The 14,506-nt window shown below is 40.9% G+C and overlaps 1 protein-coding gene across 2 annotated transcripts; it reads left to right on the top strand.

Annotated features, from left to right (window-relative positions):
• On the top strand, positions 1-14,502 carry htr2cl2 (5-hydroxytryptamine (serotonin) receptor 2C, G protein-coupled-like 2). 2 transcript variants are annotated; one of them, XM_076980325.1, is made up of 5 exons: positions 1-341; positions 8,778-9,184; positions 11,274-11,474; positions 12,258-13,091; positions 13,399-14,502. In XM_076980325.1, the coding sequence occupies exons 2-5, from the start codon at positions 8,896-8,898 to the stop codon at positions 13,422-13,424; spliced, it is 1,350 nt and encodes a 449-aa protein (XP_076836440.1). In that variant the 5' UTR covers positions 1-341; positions 8,778-8,895; the 3' UTR covers positions 13,425-14,502. The 2 variants fall into 2 exon arrangements, with proteins under 2 accessions (XP_076836440.1, XP_076836439.1); XM_076980324.1 differs by having other exon boundaries at positions 12,258-14,502.
• The last annotated feature ends 4 nt before the right edge of the window (positions 14,503-14,506 follow it).

Consider the following 14,506-nt stretch of genomic DNA (forward strand, 5'->3'; position numbering starts at 1 on the left):
ATGTACTCTACCTCCCCACGGTGCTCGAGTGAAGGACGGACAGCTGACGGACACCTAACACAGGACAGCTATTCGCAAGTTTTCACTCATAACGTTCCTCGACACATTTCGTTTACGACTTTTTGAATAAACATAATCATCACTGGCTCCCTACCGTAGAAACAACGCTAACATACGACATTTTTTTGGTGATACGGGTGACTAAAACATTCGTGTGAGCTGAGGTGCAAATCAAGTCACTGTATAACGCATCTGGCACGACTGTCTCCGCTTTAGCAACTGAACTGAACAGACTTTGAAGAAACAGGAGATAAAACCAGATTACGACCGACCACTAACCAGTAAGTGTGAGGCTACCGTTTTATCTTACAGATACATGTAAATAAGAATGAATGCTTCGGTTCTGTGATGTTCATTTTGGGGGCGCTGATATCTTAAAGTATTTAACGGTCTTTGGATTATGTTCGATAACTTTTGCATTAATTAATCGCTCATCTAATTTTTCTCACGTATTAATTATAAGACTCATTGCCTCGGCATGTTGATTTATTTCAGGTAATTCGAACACTTAAAACTACAGAAACCTAAATACTGGTACTACAACGTGCTGTTTATTTTTGTAAGTCCTCAGTTAACTGATTATGAAGTTCCCAAATATCAAACATTGTTCATTTGTGGTGATTTGTATTGATATATTTACTTCATGTACCTGAGAACGTGTAGTGGTTTGTGTGCGCGCGCACCGTAATAAAACATTGATTTCCTACCTCGGCAGAATAAACAGAAATTAACTATCAAAGTAATTAACTATAAGAAGCTGTTTAACTGTTTAAAGCTGATAGGAAATGTGTATTAATATGTTGTAGTTCCATTAATTACTTATAAGTACATATAACATTTATTTGGCCCCATTATCTGAAAAACGTGTGTGCATGCGTGTGTTCGGCTGTCGTATTTAAGTCTGTATGTCACCATGCATGTTACACTCACCCCTGGCACAAGTCATCGCATTGGCACCAGAGACACCTCTCTTAAACAAGATCTCTTTGTATCTTGTGGTGTTTACACAGATTTATATGTATCTCCTGCTATCAATACATTGACATGTAGTGGAAAAAATTATTATAGCGCACCATTTATACAGTATTTATAACACCCTACTAATTATTTGCACAGGCAAATTCCATTAGGCACGTCACAAGATAAGGTTGCAGTCTTTTTTCCTCATCACATCTTAGTAGAAAACAGGTTATAACTCACACTTCAGGTTGTGTTACTTTTGTGTTACATGCTTTCTGATTTGACATGCATCAGTGGCATGAGCAACAGGATCACTTCCTTGATAAATTTGGCCTTTCATTGAAATTACATTGAAATATGTAGAACTGTTAAGCATAATTCACTATGGGCAAAACTTATTAAATACAGCAGAACATATTTACTTAGAAAGACAGGTTCATGGTACATCAAATTTTCTCTACGAGTGAAATGAATATGATCAGGGATTCTATCAATATTTTCTATGCATTCATTCTCTTTGGACTTTTATGCCCATGATATAATCAGCCACCACCGACAAGCAAAACCTACGAATGTTGACACGCAAAATGTAAAAATGTTACTTGCACAGCCGATGTTGCCTTTACAGCACAGCGGGGAGCTGAACTGTGAGAACAGCACGCTGCAAAAGTAGTACTGAATAAACATATGTTCAGAGTGTGCTGAAGCTCATGGGATCTCTGCTCTTATTAAATTGAGTCTGTCAAAAAGGATTTGCAGGTACAGAGCACAACACAGTGAATGTCATCAAATCATGAATGCGACATATTCAATGTTTTGAATATGCGAGCAATATCATCAGTAACTGTTAGATTTCACGGGACACTCATGAATAATAACTTGGCAGGTCCAAAAATGGTCGTGTCCATCTGTTGTTAGTTTCAAGAGATATGTAGATTGGTGCATACTATAATGTGGTTTTACATGATTTTACATTGAATGGCCTATAAGAGACAAACAGATCAGAAGTGTTTTAAATGGGAATAGAAGTATAACTTAAATGCTGTCTTTACAGTATGTTGAATTTACAGCCAGTGAGTTCATTAATATTCATACTTGTCATTGTGTTGCTGCATCTCTTCACACATTTTAAAATATTTATCAGGCAGCACACACAAAATTATTATATTAATTTGAGAGATTTTTTAGACTTTTTAGAAATTATTTTACAAAATGTCATATATCTGATATGATTAAATTATTATTTTTTTAATTACTTGTGCTGAAAGTTACAAAAAGTTCTCATGTTGATGCTGATGTAGGAAAACACATGGCATGACATGTAAAGATGACATATCTAAACATAGAAATGTAGCATCTAAATATGACATATACAAACATAGCATAGAAATGTAACATCTAAATATGACATATCTAAATATGATATAGCTAAACAACATAGAAATGTGACATCTAAACATGGTATATTTAAACTTAACATAGGAATGAAAATATGACATATCTAAACATAACACATGTAAGTATGTCTGAACGTGACATATCTGAATGTAACATTTCTAAGCATGGCACATCAAAACATACATTTAAGCATGAAATATCTAAATATAATATATCTAAATGTGACACTATATCAAATGATGACACATCTAAACAGGTAATATTCAAAACATGACATCTAAAGATTATGGTCTTGCGAGGTCTCTGGGCACAAACATCTTTGGAGGCTTCCCTCTTCCCCAGCACTTAAACAAAGAATAGCACTTGGTAGCAAAAATGATGTGTAGCATATTGTGAGAAACAGGCAATCCAATTCTAAATAATTATTTCAGTGTAGCAAGCTGCTTTAGTCTAAATTTTAGATGATAGATGTTACAAGCACCTATCCTGTGAGATAAAAGGCCAAATCTTTCATATGTTCCAAAGAAGAAATTTGTAGGACTGGTTGTCCAAAGTTATGGCCAAGCTAAAAGCAGCTTCAGACAGCAATAGCTCTGAGGTCTTGAAGAAAACTGAGAATTTGGAGTTCCTTGGATGTTCAGAAGCTCAGCTTACTGCTGAAGAGCTTCCAGTGGTGGGCTATCATCCATGAAGATACACCTGGAAACCTGTGTCTCGGAAGGTGGGAAGGAAAGAATTAGATGGGTCTTCAGCGTAGCAGTGGTAGAAGAAACCACAAGAAGACATTATATCACCAAGAAAACAAGTATACAAAGAGAAGAGGGTTTAGCACTGGGGGATTCTGGTGGAGAGTCTGCACAGACTGGATGTGGATCCTCTCCGTGTTAATATATAGGACCAACCTTCCAGATAGGACTGCAAGCAATTCCATGCAGAGCTAGTCACACAGAGCTAGGAGAAAAAAAGAGAAGACGTTGTGATTTATTATGTCAGAAGGTTGCTGAAAGATTGCACACTGCTCATTTAAGAACTTTTGAGAAGAAAGAGGGTAGTGATCTGGCTGTGTAGGGCCAGATGTTGGAGCTATCGAGTGAGACCTTCTTCAGGATTGGTACCACCCTTTCAGCCTTGAACACAGTACTTACACGTGCAGAGGATAAGGAGTTGTTGATGGTTTCAGATAAGAATGAAAGAAGATTTTCTTGAAATTGTCTGAAACAGAGAGGACAGAATGGGATCCAGCAGGCATGTAGATGAAGTGCTGGAAGTCAGGAGTTGAAGGATTATTTCTGAAGATGCCAGAGAATATAGGAAATGTGGACACTGGTGGCAAGAGAGAAAAAGATGGATTGGTGGATTGCTACAAGCTTCTTTTCAAAAAAGGTTATTAAATCCTGAAGAGTTACAGAGGAGAGAGGAGGGGGAGAATTAAGGAGAGAAGATAAAATACTGAAGAGCTTGTACGGATCAGATGCTGATGGTGTAAAATTTCCTCTGTAGTAGGGTGACTTTGTAGATGTTACATCAGGTGAGAACTTGGGCTGGTATGAGCTGAGGTCTGAATCTAGAGGGGTTTTCCTCCACCACCTCTGCATCTCTAATTTCTCTCCTGTGGCAACACTGTGCTGCCATTAACAAATGGGTAAGTTAATGATCTCACAGGTCTTGAGGAGAGAAGGCACCGAAGATTTATTGATGAGGATAATGTCAAAAGGAAAGTATTAGCAACTGTAACTGTAGGGAGAGAGAAGAAAGAGAGTCAGGGTGATGAAGAGAGGACAATATAGAAGAAAGGGAGGAGGGAGTGATGGAGCACAGATTGCAATGGAAGGAGAAAGAACATGTGGGGGAGGTGTGGAGAGAAAGTAGAGAGGGAGAGAGAAGGAGAGAAAGAGTAGAGAGGGAGAGAGAAGGATGGAAAGTGATGGTTTGAGAGGTGTAGATTGTGGTGGGGGTTGACTACAATGCCCACTGTCGTGGTGGTCTGGGTGAAAATCAGGTGCAGAACGTTGCCTGCTCTGTGAGGTGGAGGAGGCTCGTTGAAGGTGTGGTCAAACGACGCTAACAGCGGGAGGATGAAGAAGGAATGTAGCTTGGCTGAGGGAAGGTTGAAGGCACTGAGGAGAACGAGTGGGGTTCTGTCGATGTGGAATGTACTTCTGTTGTGTTTCTTTCTGTTTTGTGTGTGTAGTTTTTGTGGTTTTTGCTTTCTGTTTATTATGTCATCTTTTTGTCTTACCTGGACTGTCTAAAAGACCCTGAAAAAAAATTAGCCCTTAATAAATCTCACTCTTCTCAGTAAATGCGTCTGCTTCATAATCACTCTGCATTCCAAGAACAGTGAACCTGAGCCTCAACCCCTCCAATGGGCTGGATTAAACGGCACGGGACAGATCAGACAGAGTCACAGAGGTCTCAGGGGTTATAGGTTATTCAGGTCTCTGTTAGAACTAGGCTGTGTAGTGCATGGAGGGACGCTAGAGGTGAGACGACCAGAGGTGTCAAGTAACGAAGTACAAATACTTCGTTACCTTACTTAAGTAGAAATGTTGGTTATTTATACTTTACTGGAGTAATTATTTTTCAGCTGACTTTTTACTTCTACTCCTTACATTTTCACACCATTATCTGTACTTTCTACTCCTTACATTTTAAAAATAGCATTGTTACTGCTATTTTCATTTCTACTTGTTTTCATTCCGACGTGTTATCGTAAAAAAAAAAAAAAACCCTATCCTGACTAATCGCGCCATCCGGATAGAGTGAATTTGATTGTGGTTGAATGAGAAATATAAATATATAATATTCTGACACCCTATTGGTTTGTACGTGATCCATCGCACCTGCACACGTCACGTCACACTCCAGCGAGGACGTAGCAGACGTATGTAGCTTAGTATAAAGATGTCCATGGCAGAGACTCAAGAGAATTCGAGCGAAGTGTCCCAACTAAGCACCAGCGAGGAGGTTGGTAGCCAGGAAGACAAACCAACCCTTGTACTAAAGTACATTCATTTTCAATGGGCATATGTGCCCATTTTTCAACATTAACATTTTAATATAACATTATAGTTATGGCTTTTAGAAGAATGGGGTTTTTGGTGAGGTGGGCTAGTGCACTATAGACCCCTGTGTTGTGACCTAAGCTTTTGCCCTTAATGGCTTTTTTTTCTCCTTACATTACTTTTACTTTTATACTTTAAGTAGTTTTGAAAGCAGTACTTTTACACTTTTACTTGAGTAAAAAGCTTGAGTTGATACTTCAACTACTACATAAGTATTTTTAAACCCTAGTATCTATACTTCTACCTGAGTAATGAATGTAAATACTTCTGACACCTTTGGAGACAACACATCTGAACATGACATATCTAAAGGAAGGAACATTCAGTGGAAGAAATGTGTCATTTTTCAAGGCGATCGATGCAACAGCCAACTCTGTGCAATTTTACCCTGTTGAAACGAGTCCAATGCATCTGATTGGTGCCTTAGACTAATGTTCGTCACAGCGCAGTACACAATGACCACAGCGCTCTGATCTTCCTAAGGTTCTTCACGACCAGTGCTGAGCGATTCAGCTCGCTGTCAGTTTTATTTCTTGTTTGTTCCTTTCACAGAGAAAGTGTTAGATCCTCTGCTGCAGGAAAATTGACAATTGGATATGTCATGTTTTGTCACAGTAAATAAGCATAGATAATGCATGAAGAGATATTTTCTGTCAGTACAGAGAAAAACCCAGTCAAGGACATTAAAACTGTCTACCTATTTGCAGTACTCTGTTTAATGTATTGTTCTTGCACTAGATTAGAAGACATTTATATTGCAGTGAGTGCAGAGATAATTTTAATGACAGCCAAACACGGTTCAGGCAAAAATGAGGGAACAATTGTGTAATTGCAGTCACCTACCAGCATCTATACTAAGCAGAATATATATTTAAGGCTCAGTGACGTTAATGTGCGCTAGGCAGAAGTCTATCCCAGACGGAAGACTAATTGTGACATCATCTGTCTCCAGGTATCACAGTCAACCACTTCCCAGCTGATGACATCAGCGCTTCTTTAGCGGTTGGTCATAACGAGTAAAGAACACTGAACTCACCTGTCAGGGTTGCTACATGTGTGTCCATGTTATTTAAAGGCCTTGATGCGTCAGGCTTTCCTTCATTCATTCCAAGGTGTGTAGCTACACCACAGTGGTCCCGGCTTGTGTGCACTCTGTCCTGCTACAGTCGGTTCCTTCTCTGTGAGTCCTGCTGATGTTTTGAGACAGTAACAGGATGCATGTTCCCCAACAGAGATTGGCCCTGTCTGGGTGAACAACTGTAGTAGTGTATGTCAGAGTCTATCTCATACACGAATGTTTCTGTCATGCACAAAAACCACACATCTCATTCTGCACAGCGGAAGATCTCGAGACCATGGGATGTTCAGTGTCCTGTGATATTCTGAATTGATTTAGGCTCAATTTATGCCTGATGCATCCTAGCAAAAAGTTATATGGCCAACGTGGGTCTCCTCTCAGATTATAAATCTGCTCATGATGTGATGAACACGAACGTGCTCTCTCAGCGTGCCACTTTATTTCTTGTGATGTTTCTTGTGAAGTGTTGACATGATATAAAAAACAAAGCGGTGCATCTTTCAGGGCCTTTAGCCTAAGCTTTAACTCTTTGCTGTGATATACAGTATAATTTGCTTTCTTTGCAATTTCACAGACTCGCAAGTTCATAAAGTTTCAAATGCATACTCATTAAGGATTTCTACATCTAAATCACAAAATTGTTGTAAACAGGACCAGAATATCGCATTAAAATATGTTACTAATGCATAAGTGGTTAGTCTAATGCAGATGAAGTCATGCTTGAAGATGAAGTCAATGCATTCTCCATTAGTATCTATTCCATGTTAGCAATTCTTTTAAGTCCCTAAAGTAATCTTCATGCCTTTATTATTCACATCAGTGTAATTCCCCATTCCATCCATCAGAGCGGTAATAAACCGATGACATTTATCTGGGTAGCGGAGATGCATTGAGGCTTTGATGAGGGCAGATTCAGGCTTGGGTCAGGCATGACTGCAAGATGGATATTATGAGGATCAATATGATAGGTAAAGGGACTAATGCAGAAGAAAGGTCAATAAACAAGCTAGGGTCAACATAAGCTTAGAGGGAAAAAGATGTGGATCTTCTCAGGGATTGAGAGAAGACTGTGATAAGATTGTTTTGGGGACTGCATAAAGTCCAATATTGTCTCGACGTTTGAGAGATAAATTTTCTCTATTCTCTCAGAGATATTCTAATGGTGTGTAGTTTTGTGTAGTTTGAATCATATTTTAATCATTTTCCATCACATTTTGTTTTATTCTTATGTTGTAGACTCCTGTTTTTATTTTTTATTCTGTTTATTTTCTGAATTCTTAAAATTCTCATTTTTAAAACAATTTGAGTGACCACAAATGTTTGACTATACTAAAGGTGCAATATACTGTAAATGAACTTGACTTGCCTTAAACAAACTGAGTATGCAAATTTTGTTCGGTCATGCAAGAAAAAGAGCCTTTGTCACACTCACTGGGTGTGAATTAACTAAAAATGTCACGCAATCACCTTCTGGGCACAATGTATCAAACTACGACTCCCAGAGTCCCTGGAACTCATCAGATCCTCATCACAAGATTATTGACATCACCTGTTGTTTGTTACATGCATTTTTATTTATTCGCTCTTGCTGTACATAAACTATTGCACCTGTTCTGAGTATGCTGAGTGGTTCCCCTCTCTCTTATACTCAGCCTGTTATTGGCCCAGTGAGTTTGGTCTCTCTCTCGTTATAGTCGGCTCCTTTGCTTTTGTCTGATCTGCTTATTTTTCTCCATGGTTCTGTTTTTAACTCTGTGCCTGTTATGTTCCTCGCCCTCATTCTTCTCTCCACTCCGGTTTTGAGTCTTTTCGGCTACGATTTCATATCCTTTGTCTTACGCGCAAATGAACGACCACCCAGGAAGACATTATTTCAGTAAAATAATTTAAATAATAATCATTTGAAATAATGTTTTTAATCTTCCTACCGTATACTTTGCAGAATAATCATTTTTGTATTACGCCAAGTGTAAAAACGGGTCTTTATGGGGAAACTGTGAAGCAAACAGTCTGTGTCCGTGTCAGCCAACATGTACAGTCCTTCCTGGTTCCGGGTTGTTTCCCTCACATTTCCCTACTCATGTTTGAAAGTACTGGCCCATGTCCCCTGACTGCACTATAATCCCTTGTGCGTCCACGTTTCTCTGTCAACAGACACGTGTTATTTGTTTTGTTTTTATCGTGATATCTAACCGAGTCTCTATTGTTTTGTTTAGGTATGTCCAACCCAGGCAGACATAACGGCCAGACAAGCTCACACATGGAACACCAAAGCACTGGGAGCTGCTGAGATCTATTAGCTAAACTAACCCAGGCAAGCATTATTGTTTCTCTATGGCTTCATTGCAATATACTGCTTCCATAAACCAGTGCCATTTAGGATCCAACTGCTCCGAACCTGAACCGGCCGACGACTGTACCGTGGACAATAAGAACTGGCCTGCCTTGATCATTCTGGTCATAATCTTCTTCACTGTTGGCGGGAATATCTTGGTCATCCTGGCAGTGACCCTGGAGAAGAAGCTGCACAACGCCACCAACTTCTTCCTGCGCTCTCTGGCCGTGGCGGACCTGCTGGTGGGCATCTTGGTGATGCCTGCCTCCCTAATCAGCGTCCTGTACAGTGAGTGCTGCCTGCACACACACACACACACACACACACACACACACACACACACACACACACACACACACACACACACACACACACACACACACACACACACACACACATTACCGTTTTACTTTTGGTAATTTCATCAAATTAGATGCAGTTGGCAAAACAGTCAAGGCAATTGCATGCAATATCTGGCTAAAGCAATTTAGATTATGTATATAAATGTTGCCTTTTCATTGAATACTTACATCAAGGGGTAGGGTTAGGTCTACTTACAGTAATTACCAATAAAAATACTTTAATACTTTGTCAAGTGCCATTTTGGAATGTTTGTCTTTAAGCTTTAAAACAATAATATTACATTCAGGTATCCATGTTCTAACACTAGGGAAGGATTTGAATAGGTCTCCCAAGCCTAAGATCTTGAAATGTGTAATCTGAACTTTGAAATCCCATTTCCAGCATTATTTATATTGTGTAGGATTAGCAGGATTGGTGCAGCAGAACTCGAGTTCAATTTAAATAAGGCATTTTGTTATGAATCAAATCATTTATGTAAGAAGCTTGATGATAACATCTTAGCTCAGCACCTGAACCCTGGCTGACTCCACCAGCAGACACAAACCAAATGCATGTTGGGAATGGGAAACGATTACAGTGAGTGATGGAAATATGCATTTTATATTAGTAATGGTACGATACGTCTGCTGGTATGATGGTACGAACACGGACTTGGTTATAACAAGACTCATCCTTACCTGATGTATACGAGTAAACCTCGCAAGACTCGAATTTCATGCTCCATACTGTTTTCTGAACTGCATGAAATTGCATGCTGGGCAAAACCATGGTCCTAGGACACGTTACTACTAAGTTTGTGTGCAATAAATCTGGTGTCCAGCAGCCTGTATTTCACATGAGGACATTATTAACCAGCTCAGGTTTCATTAGCTGCCGAGCATGTAGCAGAAGATAAGCTGTGACAAAGTGACATATCTGAAATGTGTAGTCAAATGTAATATGTCAGATATTACACACAGGCTAATGCGATTTAGCAGTTTTTATCTGTGTATGTTATGTTTTTGTTTAATATGGGATCATGGTGGCCCCGGGATAAGATTTGTGGGACCACTTAGCAAGGTGAACGTTCTTTAAACAACAGGTAAACAGGGATAGTGGGCATTTTTATGTCAGGCCAGTAATGTGGTCTGGAGAGTAAAAGTGCCCCCTTTGGCTATCCCCACCGTATCTGAACAGGAAATGTATTTGACCCCCAGCACTGACCTCAGTCTGGGTGTTAAGACTCCTCCTCCTCGCCAAGATTCCACCGTTGCCACGGTGGCTCAGCTGTGGGCTACAAGGTGAAAATCAACCCTTGGCAGTGGCACGTGGCGTACACCGCTTTGCGTTTAATCTCCATGGACACTAATTGAATATGCCGATATGAATCTCTTTTTGCTGTGGGCACTCTCCAGCACCTCTCCATTAATACACACTGAAAACATGAAATATTAGAAAGCCCAGCAGAACACTTCTGTGTTCTTCTTTGTCCAATATCAGACGACTCTTCTGTATAGAATCAGACGGTTCTCCCGTGAGCTGTTATCATTTTGATGTTTACCTATTCTTGACATGCATTGTTTTGTTTTGTTTAATAGTGTGCTTTGCGATTTATGGTGCTGCTAATTATGTCAATATCCTTTAAGACCTCTACGTGCAGCTTTATTTAATGTACACAGATTTTACACAGATAGGCTTGTTCTCAACTCCTGTCATATCTTTGTTGGTGTGTCAACATTGTTGTCTGCTTTATATATTTTATACTCTTCTCTTAATACCATCAGAATCCTCATCTACATAAAAACAAAAACCAAGAAGATTGCTAAGAAACTAAACCTACTCAATACAGGCAAAATAGTATCATCTACTTTCATTGGTTTTCAGTTGCGTTTCATTTGAGTAAATTATCAAAGGTAAAATGTAATTTCATTTTTACAAATACGCATATCCTGCCAACATGTGGCTAAAACCTTAGAAACCTAAAAGGTCCTTTTAAAAAAAGCTTTCACCCATATTTGGATGTACCTGTCCCCAGATTACACATGGCCCCTCCCCCGGGTCTTGTGCCCCATGTGGCTCTTCCTGGACGTCCTCTTCTCCACCGCCTCCATCATGCACCTGTGCGCCATCTCGCTGGACCGATACATCGGAATCCGCAGTCCCATCCAGTACAGCCTCAACAACTCCCCCTGCAGGGCCATGGGCAAGATTGTAGCGGTCTGGACCATTTCTGTGGGTAAGATACATATAGCAGAGACCTGATAGCGTAGTTGTTTAGACGTGGTTTTACCTATACTCAGGGAAGGCTTCAAAACATTCACTCATTAAACTGATTGAGAGCTAAAGGTATAGTGAAGACATTTTGGAGACAAATATTAACTTAACCAGCATGAATAATTTAGAGTTTTCAGCCCTTAATGGCCATTAAGTAATTTGGAAGCCCCCACTAGAAATAAACAAACAAATAAATAACAATTAAAACTATGGTTTGAACACCTAATGGTGTTCAGACAGCAATTTTTAAATACATTTAAGAAATGTAAAGAAATGGTTGATACATCCATGCTGAACACAACCTTCCCATTAACTTCAGATTTGAAATAATTTAAGATCAAACAAGATCACTATCTCTATATTCCTCACAGTCTCACACACAATGTAGTCATCAGTGTTTTAACTAATGGGCCAAGACAGCTTTGTAGTCAGTGTTTTACAGAAATAGGAAGAATTAAAGACGTGGAGCTCAGAATTGTGCTCCTGGCAGCAGAAACATGCTGCTTTTGATGCACTTTGTAGGCATTTGGAATAACAGCAGGACCAATGTGAATCTCTCTGAAAAGAAGGAATCTTGTACTAAAGTGCCGGCGATCTCTGGCCATAGCTTCATCATTCATCCACCCTGAGATGGATGATGGATGATGGATGAAGACGTCACATCGGTCGATGCCTGCTCCGTGACACTCTCACTTTAGGTCTCTCCTCCCCCCATAGCTTCTTCTTTGGTTTTGTCTTTTTCCAGTGGTCTCCTCCCCGATCCCAGTGATCGGCATTCAGGACGAGGAGAAGGTGTTCCTCAACTGCAGCTGCGTGCTCAACGAGCCACGTTTCGTGCTGGCCGGCTCCTTCGTGGCCTTCTTCGTGCCCCTTGTTGTCATGGTGATCTGCTACTGCCTGACCACGCGGGTCCTCCAGCAGCACACCGAGACTATATCACGCAGCCACGCCTTGCATCCCCAGCAACCGTCGGCTCGGCAACCATCGTCCCAGCAACCCTCCCCTCAGCCCAGCCTGAGCGACGCCAGCCTCTTGAACGAAGAGCCGGCTTCCGACGGCGGGCAGGCGATGCCGCGTGGCAGGGAGGTCGCCGGATACCTCGCCGCCCCACTGCGGGGTCCCGAGGGCGGGGCCAATCACGGCCTGGGGAGGCGGGGCATGGCGCAGGCCGTCAAGAACGAGCGCCGGGCCTCCAAGGTCCTCGGCGCGGTTTTCTTCCTCTTCCTGGTGATGTGGTGTCCATTCTTCATCACCAACGTGCTGCTCGCCGTGTGCCAGAGCGACTGCGGCGAGCACCTGTCCGAGATGATGAACCTCTTCGTGTGGGTGGGCTACGTCTCCTCCGGGGTCAACCCTCTTGTCTACACTCTTTTCAACAAGACCTACCGCCACGCCTTCACCCGCTACCTGCACTGCAGGTATCACAGGCAGACAAAGGCTTTGCCAAGCAGCTCGCCCTGCCAGGTGTACTCCGTCACGCCCACACCTGTATTGGGGGGGCGGCGCTACGCCAACGGGAACAAGGGCTTAGACAGCTCAAATCTGATACATAAACAACCGGATCAGATGCCCAAAGAAGGTATGAGAAACTTTGCTGGCCCCAAAGAGCATGTCAGCTGTGTCTGACTGTAGTAGAGCAAAAAGAAAGAAACTTATTTTCATCACCAGAACTAAACATAATTCCACATGCCAGTGGATATAAATGTCTCATTAGCAAAATTAGAGGTGTTAACGATGGGTGTTTTCACACAGTATTACTGTTTATGAACATTAGTATTAGTCAGTAATGATTTAAACTAGGTTACAATTCATTAACTTGCGTCATATTTTTTATTTGAATGTGAAACATGTGAGAATAACAGGCTATCAATTCTGATGGTTTTCAGAACTTGACAGTCTTCAAGAGCAATAAATGTGACAACCCTCTATATTTCCAAATGTCTCATACACCTGATTCAGCTGATTCGTCCTGGCACTTTTATGGCTCTGCGGGAAGATTTGGAACTCAACAATAAAGAGTAAAGTCACACCACCACCAAGTGGACGTAAGATCTGTTTACATTAAATCTCCAACAATTGGTAGTTGCTGTTGCCTTGTGCGACATGGGAACATTTATCAGTGTAGCCTATGTGTGCTCGCTGGACATTAAACCCCTGACCCTGGTGTTGCATCCTGCTGTTCCTGTGCTACCAGCAGACCTACGGACCCTGAATGTTTCAGTAGTCAGAACATTTGAAACATGAACAAAATGTTTCAGTATTTTAGCTTTTGTAGTTGTGACACGTGTCTTGTTTTGACCAGTTCTGTCATGAGCTCGATACTTATTTACATGTTTATGTTTCAAACCTTTGCATGTGTATTTAGAAATATTTTACGACATTTTAGTTTCAATTCTGTGTTTAACAACGTGGATCGGAATCTTTTCTGGTTTCGTTAAAGTGAGCAAGACATGCAAGTGTACAATCCTGATGTAAAGGACTTTTTCAGCAGGACAAACCTGAGGGAACTGAATGTAAAATGCAGCAACAATCTACAATGAGGCCATCTCAAGCAAACTTGATGCATTCCATATTTTCCAAATGGAAAATTAACCAGAAAATAGACAATCTCCTCCCCACCCCCACCAACTCCTCCCTTTTTTATTTAAGGAAACAATAACACAATATTCTTGGACTTACCAATTTGTAATCTTCTATATTTTCATCGCTAACCATTTTGGATTGGTGTTTTTTTCTTGTTTTGCAGCCATGCCTTTTAAAATGGTTTGTTTATATGGGAATCATGTCAGTACTGTGAGGAGAGGAGTGTGAGAGGCCTCTGTTTGATTCTGTCTCCTAAAACTGTGTGAACAGCGCTGTTTTTCCACTTGAATGGGTTTCTACAGTGAACCCTCAACACCCTGAACTGTCTCCCAGTCAGACACTCTCTCTCTCACACACACACACACACACACACACACACACAATGCATTTGAATCACCCAAGCCCTTTCCC

This window comes from Brachyhypopomus gauderio, chromosome 18, assembly GCF_052324685.1.
Source record: "Brachyhypopomus gauderio isolate BG-103 chromosome 18, BGAUD_0.2, whole genome shotgun sequence".
Lineage (NCBI taxonomy): Eukaryota > Metazoa > Chordata > Actinopteri > Gymnotiformes > Hypopomidae > Brachyhypopomus > Brachyhypopomus gauderio.